This window comes from Anoplophora glabripennis, unplaced genomic scaffold, assembly GCF_000390285.2.
Source record: "Anoplophora glabripennis isolate ALB-LARVAE unplaced genomic scaffold, Agla_2.0 scaffold281, whole genome shotgun sequence".
In the NCBI taxonomy this organism is placed as follows: domain Eukaryota; kingdom Metazoa; phylum Arthropoda; class Insecta; order Coleoptera; family Cerambycidae; genus Anoplophora; species Anoplophora glabripennis.
This window is the reverse complement of record NW_019416549.1, coordinates 40,529-64,103: the sequence shown is the minus strand read 5'-3', so window position 1 is coordinate 64,103 and position 23,575 is coordinate 40,529. Positions and strand designations below refer to the sequence as shown.

At 31.0% G+C, this 23,575-nt stretch overlaps 2 protein-coding genes across 2 annotated transcripts in view; both read left to right on the top strand.

Moving 5' to 3' along the window:
- The window catches only part of LOC108907096 (15-hydroxyprostaglandin dehydrogenase [NAD(+)]-like), a 28,111-nt gene extending 18,504 nt beyond the window's left edge, over positions 1–9,607 (top strand). The window contains exons 5-6 of the mRNA XM_018710621.1: positions 281–612; positions 9,319–9,607. Of these exons, the coding sequence (XP_018566137.1) occupies positions 281–612; positions 9,319–9,448 (462 nt within the window). The 3' untranslated portion in view covers positions 9,449–9,607. The remainder of the gene's footprint in view (positions 1–280; positions 613–9,318) is intronic.
- A 215-nt stretch (positions 9,608–9,822) lies between these two features.
- LOC108907097 (15-hydroxyprostaglandin dehydrogenase [NAD(+)]-like) overlaps positions 9,823–23,575 on the top strand; it is a 20,060-nt gene continuing 6,307 nt past the window's right edge. The window contains exons 1-4 of the mRNA XM_018710622.1: positions 9,823–9,974; positions 12,703–12,829; positions 14,076–14,182; positions 19,219–19,550. Coding sequence (XP_018566138.1) covers positions 9,876–9,974; positions 12,703–12,829; positions 14,076–14,182; positions 19,219–19,550 — 665 coding nt within the window. The 5' untranslated portion in view covers positions 9,823–9,875. The remainder of the gene's footprint in view (positions 9,975–12,702; positions 12,830–14,075; positions 14,183–19,218; positions 19,551–23,575) is intronic.

The following is a 23,575-nucleotide window of genomic DNA, read 5'->3' as shown; positions in this document are numbered from 1 at the left end:
AGATTTTCTTATTTTTTATTTGTTACCTTCAATACTGAAATAATCCCGGGACTGACTAAATATAATCCCGAAATCCCGGGATTAGAAATAAAGGCCGGGATCGAAGTCCCTATGCGTAACGCAATGTTGCCAACCAATATTTCAGTTTTCCGATCTTGGTAATATTTTACGAGATGACATTTATTTCTTAATAGACATACGTGTACTTATAGTTTTTGAAAAGTTTTGAATCAAAGTTATAATTTTAATTTGATTTCTCATTTATTTATTTTTTGTGTAGAATGGTACGATACATGGAATTCTCTTAGGACTGGAGAACTATTTACTAAAATATCAGCAAGGACCTGAGGCTGTCATAGTAAACATTTCTTCTATTGCCGGTGTTGGTGCATTCCCAAACACCCCCATATATTGCGGGACCAAGGCCGCCGTCATTGCCTTAACCAGGTCATGGGGTGACCCTTACCACTACGAGAGAACTAAAGTTAGAGTGATTGCGATTTGTCCGGGAGTAACTATGACACCATTAATCACTGATATAAGTGGAAGGAATCTTGGAGATGTTTACGAAAATTGGTTGCAGTCTAATATAGATACCCTGTCACCCCAAGAGTAAGTAACTTCAAATATTATAACCTTGACCAATGTCACCTTGTCCGCTCCTTGAGCTTTAGATACGCGGATCACGGAGAGTGTGTAGTAGGAATGACAAAAATAAGAGACTTTAAGGCTACGACCTCACAGAAAACGGTCTAAACTTTTTAAGAGATGCACAGTGACATTTTTTAAAACCTGACATAGGCCAACTTTTTTATTTAAAGTGATAGACTAGTATTTCCAAATGCAAAGTTGTAGGAAATAACTTGATTAAGAAAAATTTACTAATAATTCTTTCCGGTGTTGCCAGATTTCTGCAGTATCTACAAAAACGGTATTTTTTAAAATGGCAACACCATATTTTTTTAACATAATTTGACAAAGCTTCAAATTCTAAATAGAAAATTAGTGCAGCGATATGAAGAGTCTATTGTGTCGTTTTTTTTTTGACGTACAACCAGGTCAGACATGGTAGGTTTTATTAAGCATGTGATTGGGCATATGAAATCGTATTTTACGACATTTTTTGTTGGTCGGGATCTTGTTAATTTCGAAAAATTAAAAAAAAATCTATTTTTATGAGAACATGTTTTTTAAGGTCTCCACCATTATATCTCAAAAAATAATTGTACTATCAGAGTAATTTTTTTTAAAATTAAAGCAGACACAATAGCGCTTTTAACAGTGCTAATGGATTTTATAAAACTCGCTTTTTCATTTCGCTAAAAATCAGGAAAACTTGATATTTAAATTTTGTGTAATACAATTTGCACCAATCGATAAACTTTTTTGTTTATGATTTTTTTTATAAACATGTAGCGAAGAAAATGAAGCCCAAACACTACATAAATTTTTGAAATAATTAGTTTTTTCCTAAAGCTTATAGTTTGGCAACAAGCGATTATTTCATAGCGCGCTAAACTGATGCATGGGGCGTCCAACGTAATGTATAATCTACATAGTGTACGGCTTGCGGGATTTGAAGTAGGTACGTGCCTAATAAGCAGTGTGTAATAATCATCAGAATATATTAAGCTTTTAAGACAATGGAGTGCATTATTTGTAAGAAAACTGTGCAGGATGATGACTAATCTGTAGTACAAAGACCTAGAATTCAAGATTTGTTGTCAAAAAAAAAACAATATTTTAAATGGCGAAATTAAAATAAAATACCTTATAGACTCGTAAATCATATGCCAGGTTTCAAAACATTGATCTTACCTGTATTTTGCAATCAGACGTATCACGCGAATATAAATATTTATAAAATTCGCTTTTTCATTTCGCTAAAAATCAGGAAAATTTGAAATTTAAATTTTGTGTAATACAATTTTCACCAATCGATAAACTTTTTTATTTATGATTTTTTTATTACACATGCAGCGAAGAAAATGAAACCCAAACATTATATAAATTTTTGAAATAATTAGTTTTTTCCTAACGCATACATTAAGTTTGGCAACAGCGATTGTTTCATAGCGCGCGAAAATGATGCATGCAATTGGGCGTGTCCAACGTAATGTGTAATCTACATTATCTACATAGTGTATGGCGGGATTTGGAGTAGGTACGTGTGGTGTGTAATAATCATCAGAATAATTAAGTTTTTTAAGACAATGTAGTGCATTATTTGTAAGAAAACTGTAAGGGATGATGACAAATCTGTAATACAAAAACCTAGAATTAAAGGTTTGTTGTCACTAATATCTAGTGCTGAAAAAAGACAAGACAATCGCGCAAAAGAAATTCTGTAAAAAAAAAACGATATTTTAAATGGCGAAATTAAAATAAAATACCATTTAGACTGTCGTAAAGCATATATGCAATAGTTTTCAAAACATTGATCCTAGCTGTATTTTGCAATCAGACAGTGCCGCCGGTCCCTCAAATTGTTCTGGAACTCGGATAAAATCGCATAATTTTGATATTAGAAAAATGTGCCTTATTTGCAATAATAGTGGAACCAAAAAGAGAAAAGGTTTGATATCTGTTCAAACAGGTAATTAAATAATTTTAAATAATACCTATAGTTATGACTTTGAATAAATAGGTATAAGAAACCAAACTCACATAGGCGGAAAAATAAATTAAATCAGCTCTCAAAATTCGCTAGTTTTTTACCTTAGCTGTATACCAAATATGTAGTTACCAAAATAGGTAAGTTATTTTGTTAAGTTAATAAAATCGATAAAAATTTGACTACTCCACACGAAAACAACGCGACGCGGCGATCTGATATTAGACAGACGACAGACGGTAAACAGTCTAATGCGAGAGCCAGGTGTGCAAAAATGTGGCTTCAGTTTGTTTAAAAAAAATTGCGGTCGTCATACTGTAAGATGCATAAGATGCACATAAAAAATTATGATTTTATAAACATTTCTCATGTATTGGCTTTATTTTGTTCGCAGCATATAGGTATAATACATACAAATTTTCACAAATAAAAGTTTTTCTCGATTGCTGAAAAATACATTCAAATAAAAGGTTTTTTGTTATTGATTTGCGACAGTCTATAAAGTATTTTATTTTAATTTCGCCATTTAAAATATTGTGTTTTTTTTGACAACAAATCTTGTATTCTAGGTCTTTGTACTCTAGATTTGTCATCATCCCGCACAGTTTTCTTACAAATAGTGCACTCCATTGTCTTAAAAACTTAATATGTTCTGATGATTATTACACACTGCCTATTAGGTACGTATGTACCTACTTCAAATCCCGCAAGCCGTACACTATGTAGATTACACATTACGTTGGACGCCCCATGCATCAGTTTAGCGCGCTATGAAATAATCGCTTGTTGTCAAACTATAAGCTTTAGCAAAAAACTAATTATTTCAAAAATTTATCTAGTGTTTGGGCTTCATTTTCTTCGCTGCATGTATATAAAAAAAATCATAAATAAATAAGTTTATCGATTGGTGAAAATTGTATTACACAAAATTTAAATATCAAGTTTTCCTGATCTTTAGCGAAATGAAAAAGCGAGTTTTATAAAATCCATTAGTACTATTAAAAGCTCTATTGTGTCTGCTTTAATTTTAAAAAAAATTACTCTGATAGTACAATTATTTTTTGAGATATAACGGTGGAAACCTTAAAAACATATTCTCATAAAAATAGATTTTTTTTTTTTGAAATTAAAAAGATCCCGACCAACAAAAAATGTCGTAAAATACCATTTCATATGCCCAATCACATGCTTAATAAAACCTACCATGTCTGACCTGGTTCTACGCCAATTTTTTTTATTTCGATAACTAAGCGACTTAGCGTTGCAATTGCGCTCGTTTAAATGTTATGTCACATTTCTTTATTGGAGTAGCCGTTTTAGAACAATCAGCAAAAACAACGAAAATAATCTGTAGTCTGCAGGAACTAAAAGAAGTTAACATGGCAATTAATAGCAGGTGTTGGAAATTAAACAAAAATTGTGCTGCTTTAAAGAAGCCATCATTATTGTACTGTCATTGTGTTATTTGACAGCTGTTGTATTTGAATGTTTATAAAAAATAACGTTTTAATTCAGTTGCTAAGATGAATCAGTTCCACAAATAATCCACAAGAGAAAGTTGAATTAATTTTTAATTCCACGCAAGACATCCCGATACGCCTCTTCCAAATCCGGATTTTTTTAAAAATAACTTAGTAAAACTAAAAGCAACTGATAGTGTGTGTCCAAGGAACTGCAAAAGGCTGAAAATCATATTCGCAACTTAATTATAGCGTTATTACTTACTTTTATACATATTCAAATACAACAGCTGTCAAATACCACAATGACAGACAGCACAATAATGATGGTTCCTTTCAAACAACTCAATTTTTGTTTAATATGCAAGGCTTACTATTGCTATGTTAGCTTCTTTTAGTTCCTGCCGACTGCAGATTATTTTTGTTGGTTTTGTTGATTGTTCTAAAACGGCTATACTCCAATAAAGAAATGTGACATAACATTTTTTATTTAGAATTTCATGGTTTGCCAAATTATGTTAAAAAAATATGATGTTGCCATTTAAAAAAATATCGTTTTAGTAGTAACTGCAGAAATCTTGCAACACCGGAAAAATTATTTGTAAATTTTTCTTAATTCCTACAACTTTGCATTTGGAAGTACTAGTCTATTACTTCAAATAAAAAAGTTGGCCTATGTCAGGTTTTTAAAAAATAGCACTGTATATACAGGGTGATTCATTAACAATGGGAAAATCGAAAGCTGAAGATACTACACGTAAAATGGTGACCATTGGCGGAAACATGCCTTATCCGAGGGTTGATAGTTTCGGAAATACAGCGTGTTGAAAGTTAAAATTTTAAATCGTTTTTTGCGATTATTCTGAAAATATGTAGGTTACGAACTTGAAAATTTGTGAAGTTACATTTTTTTAAGCGACGAATAAGATGCGTGTTGCAATTTCGGCGTTGCTCATAGAAGGCCCCACTTACGATTAATTTTACCGAAAATTTAATAAATAACTTTTTACCCTGTATGTCTAACATGAAACTTGATTCAAAACCTGAAAGAGCAATCATTTTTCCAATAATTCGAATAATCGATCCGTTTTCGAGAAAAATCGATTTAACGAACACTAAGAGTATATTTTGAAAGAAATTAAAAGCTTAGTGTTTCTTTCGTGTGACTTTGTTGGCAGCGATTTGTATTCTTTGCCACAAATCTTCACGCAAACCAATAGATTATTTGTAAACTATATCTTTCATTCAATATCAAATAGAAAAATCAAGAGGATTGAAGTCCGGACTGCTGGGTGGCCAAGCAAAAATGCTTCCACGGCTTCAAGAAGTTATACTTTATTTAATAAGAGATATGTGGTTCATGCATGACGGAGCTCCACCGCATTTTTCTCGGCCAGTGTGTGCATATTTAGATGCAGTTTTTCCAATTCGCTGGATTGGCCATGTAAACATGTAGTAGTAATTAAAAATTAATAATAAACGAACGTAAACAAATTTGATTAGACATAAACAAAACTCCATAACTTTCATAATTGATAAAATATAGCTGCAGTAATTTTCATGTGAGAATATGTATCTAATAAGATATTACAAACTACAAATTTTTTATTCAAGTGATAGCGATAGAACAGAAGAATATATGCGATAGAAAATAAATAAATTACAATATTAGCTAAAAGTTTTATGTTAACTGTTAAAATCAAATTAATTTGTTTTCAGAATTCAGAATTCGGAAAGAATTTAAAGTAGAAATACCTAAAAATAAGAAATTAAATTCAATTAAATATTTTTATTTCCTCAAAACAGAAAATTTTGAAAGCCGGTAGGAGAAAAGATTGAAATTTTTTGGTAATTATTTAACTTTAAAAGTATATTTTATTGGACGAAACAAACCAAGATCATCAAATTTAAAAAAAAAATACATTTTACCTCCCACGTCGCAAATCCTCGGTTTTATTAGAAAATATCTTTTATCAGCGGTAAATAACATTGAACATTTCTTTGCGTAAGCTGAATGCTCTTGCTCCTAATAGATAAAAGTTTTTTGTTTACATCTAATGAGATTAGTTTAATTAATAAAACCAAGTTAAAAGGCCATGGTTCAGTAAGCAAAGTAAATTAGCAAAGTTAAAATGCATTAACTGTTATCTATTGTCTAATTTCTGACATTTGAAAGGGGCCGCTTCTCATTTACGTATCTAAGAAAATGTGATCACTAAATATAGGATACTTACATATTTTTTATTTTATAATATGAATCTTAAGAAATAGTTTATTCGAAATTTATTTCTGTTTACAAAATGCAAAGAAAATTTTTTTAAATCGATTTTTATATTAAAATAATGTCTAAGCGATGGATGGGTAAGAATGGATAGTAATTACTATCGGACAATATCTATTCTCTCACTTTATACAGGGTGATTCACAACTTATTAAAAAAAAAATTGGGAATTCATGCGTCATAAAAAATAGTCAATATCGCAACACATTTTGCAAAATTTCCGAGAAAAAAATTATCAAAGTTGTAGTATTTTCAACCTTTACATCGTTCTCTATCGTCATTCGTGTTGTACGCTGTGCGATTCCGAATACTGAAATCCTATTTTAGTCTTATAGTTTTTCAAGTGTCAAAAATGTCTTGCATATCAGTGCTCTGAGAATTATTTTGTTATAGTCGAAAGTGTTTTATTTTATTTATTACACAAAATTTATTTAAATTATTTTATTATTATTATTTATTTTTTTAATTAAGGATTACAAAAATCAAAATTTGTAGGCATTTCCCATTTTAAATGTAAGATTCGTTATTTTTAAATACATTTTTAATATGTTGTAGTTAAAGGTTATGTTTTTTTTAATAAAAACCAATAATGAGACTTTCTTATTTTATCAATAATTAGGCAAGTGGTTATTTGTTAAATTTAGTTTTTAAGTAAGTTACTATCTTTCTTGTTAATTAGAGTAATGTTAAACTTATGACAGTATTTAACTTGAAGTTGAAGATTTTCAATAAATTAGAATTCATTATTATGAATCTAAAGTTTGGATTAAGATTACTGTATAATTTAGTTTTAATTTGTTCTTAAAATCAGTTACTATTCATTAATCTAAATCACGTTACATAATAATCAATAAAGTGGATAACATGGTTAAAAAACTAGCTTGGAATAAATATATCCCATTTGTCTAAAACAGGATAGGACATACCCACGCAGTGGATCCAGTGCAATCTTGACTATGTACAGGATCAGTGAATATATAAATCAAAGTATTGTACCAACTATCAAAGCAAATATATGATACGTATATATCATTATAATCAGAAAAAGTAAAGGAATTAAAAATTGACGGATATATAGGATACTCCATACTAAAAGTTTTATAATCAAAGAAAATTTACTAAAACTTTCGTCATTACCATTTTTCCTATACAGGGTGTCCCGAAATTCATGCAACAAAATTTGATCATAGATTCTTAAGGCAAATTTAGGGGACCCGTATTTTTTCTTTTTGCCAACTGCCCCCCTCCTTCGGAGTTACAGCCCCCTGAAATCTGCCCTTAAGAAGTCTTTTTTGTATCTCAAAACCATGTTGTACGAGAATCACTAAATTTGGTACACAGGGGTTTTATGACATGTGGAATTTAACAGTGCTACGCTTTTTGGTGAGAAACCCCCTTAAGACACTTTTTCGTGGGCCTCCTTGTCTTTGGAACCAGAAATATTTGGTCGCAAATTTGATTTTATTTTTAATTATTAGTTAGCTAGAAAGCCATTGAATTTATAAACTTTTTTGTCTCTTGATATTTGTTTCGTAAAACTCAATGTTTTTGAGGAAAATGGCGAATCACGATATGCATTCGATCACATTTAGACATTTTTCTGGAAAACATTGCGTTTTACGAAAAAAGTATAAAGAGACAAGAAGTTTCTAAATTTAATGGCTTTCAAGTGGACTGATAATTTTTAAGAAATTTAAATATGCGACCAAATTTTTTTTGGCTCCAAAGACAAGGGGGGCCCACGAAAAATTGTCTTAAGGGGTTTTCTCGGCAAAAAACGTAACACCATCAGATTCCACATGCCATAAAACCCCTGTATACCAAATTTAGTGATGCTTTTACAACAGGGTTCTGAGATATAAAAGAAAGATTATTCTTAGGGGCGGATTTCAGGGGGTTGTAACTCCAAAAGAGGGGGCCACTTGACAAACAATAAAAAATACGGGTCCCCTAAATTTGTCCTAAGAATCTGTAACCAAATTTTGTTGCAGGAATTTCGGGACACCCTGTATAAAGACATAATGATATAAAAATATAAAGACATAAATATATAAAGATATAAGGATATGAAGATATGAAGATATGAAGATATGAAGATATGAAGATATAAAGATATAAAGATATAAAGATATAAAGATATAAAGATATAAAGATATAACGATATAAAGATATAAAGATATACAGACATAAAGATATAAAGATATGAAGATATAAAGATATGAAGATATGAAGATATGAAGATATAAAGATATAAAGATATAAAGATATAAAGATATAAAGATATAAAGATATAAAGATATAAAGATATAAAGATATAAAGATATAAAGATATAAAGATATAAAGATATAAAGATATAAAGATATAAAGATATAAAGATATAAAGATATAAAGATATAAAGATATAAAGATATAAAGATATAAAGATATAAAGATATAAAGATATAAAGATATAAAGATATAAAGATATAAAGATATAAAGATATAAAGATATAAAGATATAAAGATATAAAGATATAAAGATATAAAGATATAAAGATATAAAGATATAAAGATATAAAGATATAAAGATATAAAGATATAAAGATATAAAGATATAAAGATATAAAGATATAAAGACATAAAGACATAAAGATATAAAGATATAAAGATACAAAGATATAAAGATACAAAGATATAAAGATACAAAGATACAAAGATATAAAGATATAAAGATACAAAGATATAAAATATAAAGATATAAAGATATAAAGATATAAAGATATAAAGATATAAAGATATAAAGATATAAAGATGTAAAGATGTAAAGATATAAAGATATAAAGACATAAAGATTCAAAGATATAAGATAGACATTTTCACAGTAGAGCACGGTCATAATTTGTAATTTTTTTGTATTGTGCGAATATTTGCGGAAAATGTTATAAATTTTCAAGTTCCTTCTAACACCTGTCTTTCTTTTCAGGCCCGAACATGTAGCTGAGGAAGTTGTAAAACTTGTCCATTCCTCTCCAAATGGAACTGTTTGGGTGATCGAAGGAGGGCAACCGTCCTATCAGTATATTGTTCCAGAAAGGGAAACAATGCCCAAGTAACCACAAGACATGGCCAAACCACAACCACATTATTTTTTATTGGGATTTTATTGGGAAAATATACCTACTATTAAAGAATACATTTTTGTAAATTAATATTTACTGCAACAAAATGTTGTCTTGTATAATATCTGCCTTTTATTATAAGTATATTTTTTACACTGCTTATCTTTTTTTTACCAGACTGAGGATTACATTTCGTAATATATGAAACTATTGATGTACTCCACAGCGCCAATACAAAAAATCATGCATTTTTATAAATACAGGTATAACATAATTAATTGTAGTCATTTATTAAAAATCGAGTCACTTCAACACTTTGTAGAAATTAATTATGTACTTATTTACATATATGTATAAACAGTGCTGCCTTAAGTTCGATATTACTTAGTTTTCATTGAAGCGCTGTGAAGGCAACAATATAATGGACTTCGAACTAAATGGAAAAGTAGTTTTAGTGACAGGTGGGCTTTCTGGAATAGGTCTCCAGTTTGCGAAGGAGCTTCTTCGAGCTGGTGTTAAAGTAAGTGACTAAACAGTAATTTGTACTCTTTTACTATGTGAAAATATATGTTAAATAACAACGAAATTATTTCTTACGTATAAAAAAGTGGTTAAAAGAATACAAAAATCTTATTGCAATACATTTATTTCCAATTTGAAATGGTAAAATAATGTTTATGCTGCATTAGGGCTTATAAATAAATAAAATTAGAGACTTCTGTTCAGCGTAGGGTTTATGCAAGAAGTGTATTTCATAAAATTTCGTATGGTGTACATTTTCACAGCTATCAATGTACTTCTTTAAAAAAGCACGGTCCAAGCTCGATATTAATAAATAAAGAAGAAATGCATAATACTAAACACTCAAATTTAAGTCTGAGTTTTAATTTTTGTAATTATATATTTTTAACATTATTCAACAATTTATAGGAAATAAATTAACAGAAGTCTAGATTACTCTGCAGTGGTTTACTTTTTTTTTAATTTAACACAATATTGTAGAAATAATGCAGTCGGCGATATTTAACAACTTCTAAGAATACTTCAATAATTAAGTGTTCACAATTCCGCATCGAATTTTGCATTAATTATATATATTAGAATACAAGGTGTCTCAGTTTGCACTGAAAAAAAAAGAAATCGGAAAATGTAAGTATTGAAGCTCAAAAAAATATATATTACTCAGACCTACAGTATATATCACTCAGACCAAGAATCTATGTCTAGTGTCAAAATCGTCCAGGCTTTACTCCAGTTCTGCGGCTGATACACAAGCGTTCAGATACCCGAAAAACAAAGACATTAATATGACAAAACAAAAATTTCTCAATTCCAGTGCAAAAAGGCTCATTGGAAAGTCTGAGTGGAAAATGTCATCGAGGAAGTGTGCAGCATGTTATAGGTAAATAATGGTACACGGAATTTAATGCTGAACGAAAGGAGAATTTTTGTAATTTTCCATTGTGTATATATGGAAAAGTTCAAAACAAAGTCGGTAGCGTCATTATATTTTGATAAATATGACAACGTTGCATGTTAAAAAACAGGATTCGACTTAATCATTTCATTATAATAATTTTCATTTAATTCATTCAATGTTAGTGAGCGTGCTTTATTGAGGATGATGAATACGTTACATAGAATAATAACACAGCCACACAAAAATCGACTTTCGGACCCAGAAGTCAAACTATGTCTATTATACGTCTCAAAAAAACCGATATTCTGAAAAATTAAACCATATAACTTTAAGACTTAAGCTTCCAACGCTAAATCCAATTAACCAAATCCCATAAACATGTAACCCAATGATATCCCAACCTAATAAGCCCATGAACCCAAACTCCAATAACCCTATAACCCCATAGCCAAGGGAATAAATCATACGCAATCTGTATTATCATACAGCTGAGGACTCAAAACCCAAGTACTCAAACTAAAAAAAATCCCATAACCCTATAACTCCATAACCCCGTAACTTCATAACCCCATAACTCCATAACTAGTAAATCATAGGCAATCTATATTATGGCTAAACGTTAACGTGGTTGAGGATATCTTAAAAACCTATGCACTCAAACCCCAAAACCACAATGACCCTACAATTCATAACTCCACGATTCCCTAACCACAACTTCATTACCTTGTACTTTGATCCCATTCACCAAAGTGTGTTACAATCGATCTAGTTTTTTTTATAACTTTAATTGGTAGGACCGTCGGCATTAGCATTACCCGATGTACAACACGAGGTGGTTGCGCGATCGGATTTCGTACATCGTATAGCTCTCATAAGATCTTTTGACACAAAAATTAATTTGTAGGATGGACCGTACTATAAATTAATCAATAAAACTAAAATAAATAAATGAATGATTAATGTTACGAATCTCTCTTGACTAGATTAAATGAAATGAAAATCCAAAGGATAACAATAGATAACCCAAAAAATTATATTACTAGAATGACTAGATCAAAAGGCCGGACATATGAAATGACTAGATCAATATATATGATGCATTTTGGGTTTGAGTACTAGGGTTTTCAAGGAGTCCTCAACTATGTGATGTTTTGCAATAATACATATTGCGTATGATTTATTTCCTTGGTTATGGGGTTATGGGGTTGGGATATCATTGGGTTAAATATTTATGGGATTTGGTTAATTGGATTTAGCGTTGGAAGCTTGAGTCTTAAGGTTATATGGTTCAATGGTTCAGAATAATCGTTTTTTTTTTTTGAGGTTATGAAAAATCCTGAAGTGATGGGGTTAAATGGACCTCAGATTCGGATTCAGCGACCCAAAAAACGTATAATAAACATGGCCTGACCTCCGGATCCGAAAGTCGTTTTTTTTTTTGTGTGGTTGTGAAATGATTAATAGTATTTACAATATTTTCGACACATTTATTTACCTAAAACCAGTACGGCATCCAATAAAATAAAGCTGATGCTTTTTGAAGCCAAAATATTGAAATAAAAATTAAAGCCCGCAGCGAAATTCTTAGCAAAGAGTTATTTAATTCTTAGAAATTAGATTTTTCGAAAATGTAACTTTTACTTTCACACGATGTATGTAATAAGACAAAAAAAAAACAAAAAGAATGTTCCTAGTCCATTTTAAATAATAATAAGCGGTGGACAGTTTCACTACTAACGCAACATCCAGGAATGAACACAGCTGCAACAGTGTATCGTCGTTATTATTTTATTACCTATGTTCCTACACAGAACTTTATTTTTTGTAGGGGGTAACTCTAGCAGACGTAAATCCCAACCAGGCCCAAACAGTTTTATCTGATATAGAAGAAGAGTTTGGCTCCAACAGAGCATTGTTTGTAAAAACAGATGTGAGCGATATCGAACAATTTGAGAGTAAGTAACAATAACACATTACATACACGCGCTGATTCATAACTAAGTAAAAAATTATTTAGCAAATATTATTACTTATATTTATAAAAACAGAAAAGCGGGAAATAACAAATATCAAAACGTTTAAAATAAATTTGAAGTGTCGAAGACTGTTACCACAATCAGAAAGACAATTCCTCCATTGGGACTGGGCTATGAAAATGTACAAACCGTCATTGTTGAAAAGTAATTGTGCATATTTTAGAAACCATCTATAAATTAGTGAGGAGTGTAGAGTACATGTGTATCCACTGAATTGTTTCGTAAGTTATATTAGCTTAGGTCCTAGAGCAAACGAAAACAGTTTCCAACAGTCGGACGCATGCGCATTTCAATGTAATGCTTACATAAGGTTAAAAATTCATCGTTTAGAATCAGCGAAGAGAGAAGAGCGCCTGAAGAAAGGCCCTAGCAGAACCCAACAACGAATACATACTAGAAGAATACCGGCAAAATGGTAATTAAAGGCTTTAACGCTAACAGTAAGATAACAATTTTCTTCCAAATTCCTGTCGCAATGTCACGGCTGAATCTTGGAAATAACCTTGTCGCATGTAAATCAGGTCGTTGTGGAACGTAACTTTTCCATTCTAAACATTGTTTTATTATTTTTGTCTTCCTTGCAAAGTTTTAGTATTTCCTTTCCCTTTTTAAGAAGTTAGGTGACCTGTAGAAGTGAGAGTGAAACAATCTGCATGGTGTCCATATATTTCACGCAACTTGAGTTAAAGAACTGGCCGAATTCATTTTTGTTTTTACAAAGTCTATGCCAAATAATAGTCCCCCTTTCGAAAATTAAGAAATATAAGGTTACAACGACGACTGTCGACTGGATAGAATGTTTGTCAAGATGGATTCACGAAGACACTAAAATGTGTACGTAGAACGCGAAAGAAAAATAAGGATTTATTCCCATTCACGATGGATTCACGAAGACACTAAAATATATACGTAGCACGAAAGAGAAATGAGAATTTATTCCTATTCACTGTCTCTCCCTTGTAACAGTCACATGTGTCCCATATTCATGGGAAAGAGACGATTATTCCCACAACCTATTTGTGAGCTGAATTGATTGTGTTTTTTTATTTTATTGTAATAGAGAGTTATTTTTTTGCATATAAACTATCTTTAAAAGGATTTTCCTGCAATTTGCTTCAGTTTGGCACCATACTTTATGAATCATCCTGAATCGTTTGTTTTTCAGATGCGTTTAAGAAAACTATAGCAACATTCAAGCATGTTGACGTTTTAATAAATAACGCTGGTGTTAGCAACGACAAGATGTGGCAAAAGGAAGTTGCAATAAATGTTGTAAGTACTTTAGTGCATGTTATTTGCAAGGGCAATTATATTTTTACATGATATACTTGGTTTATTCAGAAAATAACCGAACTTTTTGAATTTTGGTAGAGGGGGTCCAATAAAGGCCAACAAGGTCTCCAAACCTAATCCCACTCGATTATTTTGTTTGGGGGGTGGATGAACACGTTGCTGTACGAAACGAGCATTACTTGATCGTATTATGAAAGCGGCCGATGTGAAAAGAAATAATAGCGATGCTATTAATCCTGCTATTCGCAACATCAATAGAAACGAGTGCATTGAAGTTGAAGGTGGTATTTTTGAAAATGTTCTTTAATTATTTACCATTTATGAAATTCCCATTTCTTAGTTTTTCTTTGATAAAATAAATATTTTAACAATATTTTACTACATTTATTTCAACAATAGTTGACATGCAATTGGCAGCATTGCATTGTGCATAACGTCCACAGGTTCTTAGCTTGTTAATCAGGCCGAGTATGTATCCCATTTACGCTAAAACGTTGTGTTAGATATAACGTTTGTAAATAACGTCCCGTAAACCGGCGCTATTTTTTGTTGTACGTAGGTACCTGTTATTTGCGCTCTACGTTGTATTTGTTTCATGTTTCATAACCTAAAAGAACTCTTTTAGTTATATGTGTTTTTGTCTATTGAATCGGGTATTTATAATAATTCTACATTATTATTATTAAACAATATGTCGGTGAAATACACTGTCAAAGTTCGCCCCTAAAACAGTTTTTTTTAAATATCTGGGGTTCTAATCAATATTTTGGAATAAAACAACATGTAAAATTACTTCTTATAAAAAAAACAGACGTTTCATTAGTGATTTCGTGTTTGGGGGTTGCTACCCTTATTTTTTATTCCAAAAAACTATATTTTTCAAACATTTTTTATATATAAAAAATTCATATTTGTTAAAAAAAATTAAAAATGTAACTTATGTAATCAATTTGGCAAAATTAAGTTCTCGAACAACCCCCTAGTGAGCTAAAAATATCTATACGATTAGAATTAACATTACAAAATAAAGAGTTTTTACTTTTTCTCTAATCATACGAATAATTTGTTCTATTAGCCTCAAACGGATTTAAACGGATGCAAACTACCCCTCATGTTCACCGCCAAATTCAGTATTTCTGTGACATCTCGGGTTCTAATCAATATTTTGGAATGAAACGAAATGGAAATTACTTCTTATAAAAAAAAAACGGATATTTCACAAATAATTTTTTTTTATTGATCTAAAACGGATTTAAACTGATGCAAACTACAACTGATGTTAATCCCTCAAAAACGGGTTCGGTAATTTTCATTTTATTTCATTCCAAAATATTTATTAGAACCCGAGATATCACGGATATATCTACTGTTTTTGGGGGTGAACATCAGGGGTAGTTTGCATCTGTTTAAATCCGTTTTAGACCAAGAGAAAAAATTATTCGTATGATTAGAGAAAAAGTAAAGACATTTTTCGCACTCTAGGGGATTACTAGGGGGTTGTTCGCCCCATAAAATGAGAAATTATTTTTTTCAATTTGTTTACATAAATCATATTTTTAATGTTTTGAATCAATATGAATTTTTTATATAGAAATGAAAAATAAGGGTTGCAACCCCCAAACACGGAATCACTTTTTTTTTAAAGAAGTAATTTCCATTTTATTTCATTTCAAAATATTGAAATTTCACAGAAATTCTGTTTTTGGGGGTGAACATGAGGGGTAGTTTGCATCCGTTTAAATCTGTTTGCGGCTAATAGAACAAATTATTCGTATGATTAGAGAAAAAGTAAAAACTTTTTATTTTGCAATGTTAATTCTAATCGTACATACATTTTTAGCACACTAGAGGGTTGTTCACCCGCTAAAAAGAGAGCTTAATTTTGTCAATTTGTTTACATAAATCATATATTTTATTTTTTTTAACAAATATGATTTTTTTATATATAAAAAATGTTTCAAAAATATAGTTTTTCTGAAATAAAAAATAAGGGTAGCAACCTCCAAACACGGAATCTAATGTGAAACATTTGTTTTTTTATAAGAAGCAATTTCCATTTTTTTTTCATTCCAAAATATGTTTTTCCGCCGATAAAAAAATATGTCATTTAATTTTTTATGTTCTACAACCGAGTCTACAACATATATAAAAATATTGGAAATCGGAGAGTTCGGGTTGGGGTAGTTTCCTTGTTAGATCCTTCTTCGTTTGATTTAACCTAACAATAATTTTAGGATAAATACTTACCTAAGTTACTTAAATTTTACAACTTACCTTCGATGTGCGTTTATAAAACCGGCAAGTAAAGACATCTTTCAGTTATATGTGTTTTTGTCTAATACTGACTCTTGTTTATAATAATTTTGCATAATTATTATTAAAAATGTCGACACAAAAGCGTCTTCAAAAAACAACAAATTTGCAATACGAGTATTTGCTAAAAATGGTCTTAATTCCTCAATAACGTGCACGTTATATCTTAACATTTAACGTTAACCTTAACGTGTAACCCTGAAATAACGTAACTGTTATTATGATAAAATGGGATACATACTCGGCCTGATTGTCTCATTTAGTTTTTGTGATATTGTTATTTGAGTGCAACGTGTTTAAGTGCCTGTGACGATCTCAACTGGGTCATGCCATTTTGGCTGAAAAATTGAACATGCATAGAGTTGTAGTAAAATTTGTTCCTCGTTGATGACCGAACAACGGAAAGGAAATCGTATGGACGTTTGTCGGCATCTTCTTGAACAATCCAATGACGGTGAAGCATTTATTCAAAGGATTATAATAGGAGGGGAATCATTACAATGGACTGGCAAAAGAACTTCACTTCCCAACTAAGCACATCAGTCTCGATCTAATGTCAAAGTAATGCTCACAGTTTTTTCGATTTTATGGAAATGTGCTTTTGAATTCTTGCCTCAAGGTGAAACAGTGAACCGTGTGTATTATCAAGTCGTGGTACAACGGTTACGTGAAAACATTCGCAAAAAGAGCCAGAGTTGTGGCGAGACAACTCATGGTTTTTGCACTATGACAATGCGCCTGCACACTCAACTTTGTAAATTCGTCAGTGGGATGAAAGTACTTTGAAGGCGGCAAGGAAGAATATTGTAAAAATTAATATTAAAGCTTAAAAAAATAAAGTTCGGTTATTTTCTGAACAGACCACGTATATGATTTCATGATATATTAAATATTTTGAATTTAACATTATTACTAATTACACCCAAATCAAAATCAAAAGCTCAAAATGTTTTTATGATTGTGTTGCCAAAATTATGTAAACTAGAAACAATGCCTTGGGATAATACATGGTGTTCCTAAATATCATGTACATAAAGAAGAAGGTAATTCTTTGGCTTATTTCACGATTAAAAATTCATATGAACATAGGTCAGCAAACGCTTCGTTACCGATCCACAGGGTGTTGAAATTTTAAGATTGTTTTAGTTTTTTCTCCATAACTCCCACAGTTTTTGAGATATTTAGCTCAAACTTGGAATATAGGTTGCGCTGTAGGGCTTACATCATTGGGCATGCCAAATGGTGGTGATATTCTACAGAGCGATATTTTTTCGGGGGTCATGAACTTTTGTGCGGTGCACCGCTGATAAATTCTAAATTCAAAATTGAATTTTATGTTTTGTTGAGAAACTTTTTGGTCTCATGATTTTTTCGCAACTGCAGCCGTTATCGAAAAAAATTATAAAAAACGATTTTGTGTAATTTGTTCAATGAAATTGAAATTCTTAAAATTGTCCAGTAGGCTCTTGCTTTATTTAGATAATCTCTTGACAGTTTATTCGCCACTACCTGTTAAAAGCTGGGATGACCCGGTTTTTGTAGCAATAATTTATTACAATAAAAACCTAAATAATAATAACCATAATAAGAAAACTATGTTACAACAATTGTCGAAAGTGACGTCTACGAATATTTGAGAATATTCGTTGATCAAGTATCATTTTATTGGGATAGTGCTCCATGTACAGACGTCTAGCTTCTCTTGCATTTCCATTCGCAAGGCCATACATGAAATGCACTTCGGCCATTTCAAAATTCGTAAAATTTGGCATTGTTATGAGATTATAATGAGTACTTAAAACAATTTTACACCTTACAGTTTATAACTTAAATCTTTAATTTATAAACTGACGGTAGCGCAGTCGGTCGAGAGTGCGGTGGCAAGCATTTCTCGGCTAGGCTTCCTACTCTGGTCCGGGTTCGATCCCCGGTGTCGGCACTGGCAATGTCGATGGATAATGGGTGTTTGTCCGCGTTTTTTCAAGTGTAGCCCCCTTCCACACAAGCCTTTGGCTTTGGATTTGGGGGTTGTCTAATTTCTGTGGTGTTTTTTATAAACATATGCAGATCCAAGTTACGATTTCAAATGCGAGATTATGCAAATAAATCCAGGACCTACTGGACCATTTTAAGAATTTCAATTTCATCCAACGAATTACACAAAATCGTTTTTTATTTTTTTTTCTCGATAACGGTCGCAGATACGAAAAAATAATAAGGAAGTAATAATAAGTTTCTCAACAAAACATAAAATTCAATTTTGATTTTAGAATATACCAGCGGCGCACCGTACAAAAGTTCAGGGGAAGAAAAAGGGGCATGATCCCCGAAAAAATATCACTCTGTAGAATATCACGACTATTTGGTATGCCCAATGATGTAAGCGCTACAGCGTAACCTATATTCCAAATTTGAGCTAAATATCTCAAAAACTGTAGGAACTATAGAGAAAATACTAAAACAATTTTAAAATTTCGACACCTTGTAGATCGGCAACGAAGCGTTTGCGGACCTATGTTTATATGAACTTTTAGTCATGAAATAAGCCAAAGAATTATTCCCTCCCTTATGTACATGATATCTAGGAACATCTTGTATAGGTAAAACGAATATGTTTAAAATACGAAAAATAAAACTGAATAACAGCTACGAAAGAAAGTAACAAAATTGTAGAAAATAACTTAGGCATTTCTTTTGTGCAGAATGGTGTGATAAACGGAATCATTTTGGGCCTAGAAAAGTATTTGCCTAAATACAGACAAGGACCCCAAGCCGTCATTCTCAATGTCTCCTCCGTAGCCGGTATTTTAGCGGTTCCAAGTAATCCGATATATTCTGGAACTAAGGCAGCCATCGCCCATATGACTAGATGCTGGGGTGATCCGCATCACTATACAAGAACCAAGGTCAAAGTGTTTGCAGTTTGTCCAGGAATGACTGCAACACCACTAATAGCTACTCTAAAAGAAACAACTTTAGGAGAAGCGTATTGTAGCTGGTTTGACAGTAACCTGGACGCATTTCCATCACAAGAGTAAGATTCTTATGTCCTTATTTAATATCACACTTAGAAACATTGTCATGAAAATTCACACAAGTTTTCAGTTAAAAATATTATATTTTATTATTAGCTTAATTTCTTACTACATTTAATATGTAAAATAATTAAAAAAAATCTTATCACATGAAATGCTGCAGGAAACAACTACTCTGTTGGTTACAACCCCAACTAGTATTGGGTTACACCACACTAATATTCAGTAAATAGTTAGTAATAAATAATTATTCAAAATAAAAATTAAATATGATATATCTAAATACAGGGTGTCCCAGAATAAAGTGTACAACGGAAGACCACAGATTCGTAGACTCAAAATCTAGGCAGATCTAGGCTAATTCACCTATATCCTAAATTGTTTCTTTTGGCCGCTAGATGGCCTCAAAGTTGGCGAACATTTTTTGAATTTTGTAAATAACTCGAATACGTATTAATCGAATTTGATTATTTTTGGGGTGTTTACTTTTGCTGTCAATCTACACATTTTGGTTTTATATAGAGTGTTTTTTAAAACCTACAACTCCTACAAAATTGATGTATGGTTGTAATATCCGTTCATACCTTTTCCTCTTTCGGGCAATAATCACAAGTATTTTTGATCTGATAGATGATATTATTTGAGAGTTTTTGGGCCTCTTGTTGAATGATTAAATGAGCGTTTTGGGTACAAAAAATATGTTTTAAATGTCTACATTATCTTTCCACCCATATTATAATACTTAACAAAGTGCTAGTGGGCACTAATTTTGTAGGTTGACTACTACGATAAGATATACCACATGTTACTTCATTTTTAGATTTAGATACACACACATACGACGAATTAAAGTTATTTACAACATGCCTAAGTAACAAAGTGCTAGTAGGCACTGATTTTGTAGATTGACTGTAATTTCAGTCTGATCTTTAAGTCATTGTAATTGACAATTCTTAATGGCTGACGATAAGACATACCACCTGTTACTTCATTTTTCGATATGGATACATACATACGATGAATTAGAGTTATTTGCAATGTGCGTAATTTCATTCAAATGATTAGAAAAAACAATCAGAGCTAGAGAGATTATTTTGCTGCTTTGATATGTGGATTATCGTATTCACCCAAATATATCGAACATAAGGAATACAAACTTTTATCCATAAATACATGCCCACTTATGGAATGTTTATACACAAACAATACAAATGTAGAACTGGTTGCAACAAATTAAGAATTAGAATTAGAATTAAGAATTAAAAAAACTATTAAAACATATATTAATAACTATATTAACATACATTCTGAAAAAATTGCTATAACCACAATAATAGTAAAAATTTTGAAATACTAATGATTTGAACAAAAAAATGCTTAGAAGTTAAGTTATAACATCATTTTTTGCAGTGACTACATACCTAATAATTTTTCCGACTACTGGAAACATGATAAGTTTCATTTTCTTTCATATTTTATAATGATAATTACAAAGCTATTACAGCTAATTAGTATGTGTATTTCCATATCTATTTAAAATCCATATCTGTACACCAGAGCCAGACTATGTCAAGTCCAAAAACTCAATTTTTCAGTAGAGCAGTTTTAGTGAATTAATATTTTCAAATTATAAAACACTCTTTACGACAATTCGGGTCGTAGTTTATATTTGAAATAGTTGTAAGTATTAAAACAAGGAACATAATACCAGTTTTAGCTGTTTGCGTCTGTTTTTTGTTTTTGTGACTTAACATAGTTTTGCATAGACAAAAAAATTAATGAAAGGATTTAATATACATATTAAATCCAAAGAAATGGATTTGACATAATTCTAATGGACATAACATTAATAGTAAATCCAAAAGGAGAAAAAGAGATATTTTTTGATGAAATCATTTATTCATCATTATAAAGGAAATGTAACATTAAGAGTTTGGTTCCTAGTAATACAAAAAAATATACAATTTTTCATTTATTCATCTTCGTTTCTTCCATACTCTAAATTTTTATAATAGTCATGGAATCTTCTTGGTACCCACTTTAAAAACTTTTGTAAGTGGTTATACTTTGTCGCTGAAATTGGTTTATTCTTATCTCTAATAGGTGAAAGAGATATGTGAATGCAGTCATTTCGCCTAGTTTTTCTGTTGAAGTCGACTTCTAAAAAATCATTACCAAAATCTGTTTTGTAATATAGAATTCCAGGGTTACTTTTTCTAATTTGCATATGAACTATCTGAGAACTGTTTTGAGGATATTCAGGTAAAGCAGTCTTTCGGATTTTCATTTCTACATTTGACAATCTCTGGAAAAAGCCATTTTTATGTCAATGCTTCAGGGTACAAATAATAAATCTGTATGGTGATAATGACAATGGTATTAAAATGAAAAAAAAAAAACGCACACAAATTATAGTTACAGTCAATATCTAATACAACTGTGCTGAGGATTTGGTTAAATAATGGAAAATATTGCCTAATGCTAAAAAAATATTAAGTTTCTGCGTTAAAAGAATGACAAAGAAAGGTAAAAAATTAATTTAATGGTAAAATAATCCAAAAATTTTAAACAAGCTCAAAAATAACTCAAAATGGGACAATATGACATTTTGTTAAAAATTAATAGGTGTTTTATGGAAAAAATAATGTCTTTTCATTATTTAGTTTTCTCTTTTGGATGACATTAACAAAAATGTAATTAAGTCGCATTTTTTATATAATGCTTGTGCTAAACTATGCTAAGTCCAGTCATTTACGAAATTTTTCTCATTTTCATTGGTTAAATTATGATATGGTCCATAATTTAAAACAAATTGATAATTACTTCTACTTGCTATTTGCTATTAATATTTTACAAACTTACCTGTTGTTTTTGTGCTGGAGGCTTCTGTAGGTGAAACATTTTCGTCGTTTTTTGCAATTTCGTGTACTAAATTTTGTAACATTTTCTTCGTTCTAGAAGACCACGGAATAGAAGTTGAAGACATACCTTTTTAAAAATAGCCAACTGATATTTAAACAAATACACACCAAATATATTTTAACTACGCGTGAGGTATATGTTCACACATGGACTTAACATGTCAAACTGAACATACACCCAGAGGCTAATAAAGTTATAGTGACTTAACTTAGTTTGCTCTTAAGGAATCTGTGGAATTAACATAGTCCATAATGCGCTATTTTCTTTAACTTCAGATATACGCTAAAACGAAAACTACCAAAAGATGCGTCAGAACATGTTAAGGAACTTAACATACTTAGTCAAAATACTACAGATTTGGACTTAACATAGTCTGGCTCTGGGGTACAGTTATATATACAGGGTGTTCCAGATAGAGCTTCAATTAGACGTTTCTGGAAAACTACGCGTACTGGAATTCTGAAAATTTATGTACGGGGGTTTCTCCTAATGTTCTATCGATTGAAAATATTGGCGTCGCCGTGGAACTTCCGGTTCTACCGGAAGTAGACGTCAACTCGCTTATTTCAAATGGAATGTACTATTTTTTATTTAATTTTTGGATTCTACATCGAATTTTAAGGTAAGTTTTATAACCTTACTTTATCCTCAAACTCAATAGTTTTTGTAATATTTTGACTTTTTCAAAATTTTTGAAAAAAACATACTTACACTTAATCGGTTCTATCTCCTCCAATTTTTAAGATAGGAAGCTGAAATTTTAGATGGTCAATACCAAAACGTGTTCAAATATCTGGAATATTCGAAAGTTGGTGAATGTTACACAGGGCGTCTAAAAAATACGGACCAATTGTGTCAAATTGAAAGTTTAATAACTCGCTTATTTTAAATAGAACACCCTGTGTTTTATAATGCCAGTAGATGCACCTGTTAATTCTCTTTCCATTGGTATAAGCATTCCCTATACCTAAATCCCACCGATTTTGAGATATTTGAACATAAGTACAGAGACGAATATAATCCGACAGTTAGCTGTAGGTTGGCTGTGGAAAAACATTTAAATGTCACCAAGTGTCATTACTTATTTAGCAGATTTGCTGTC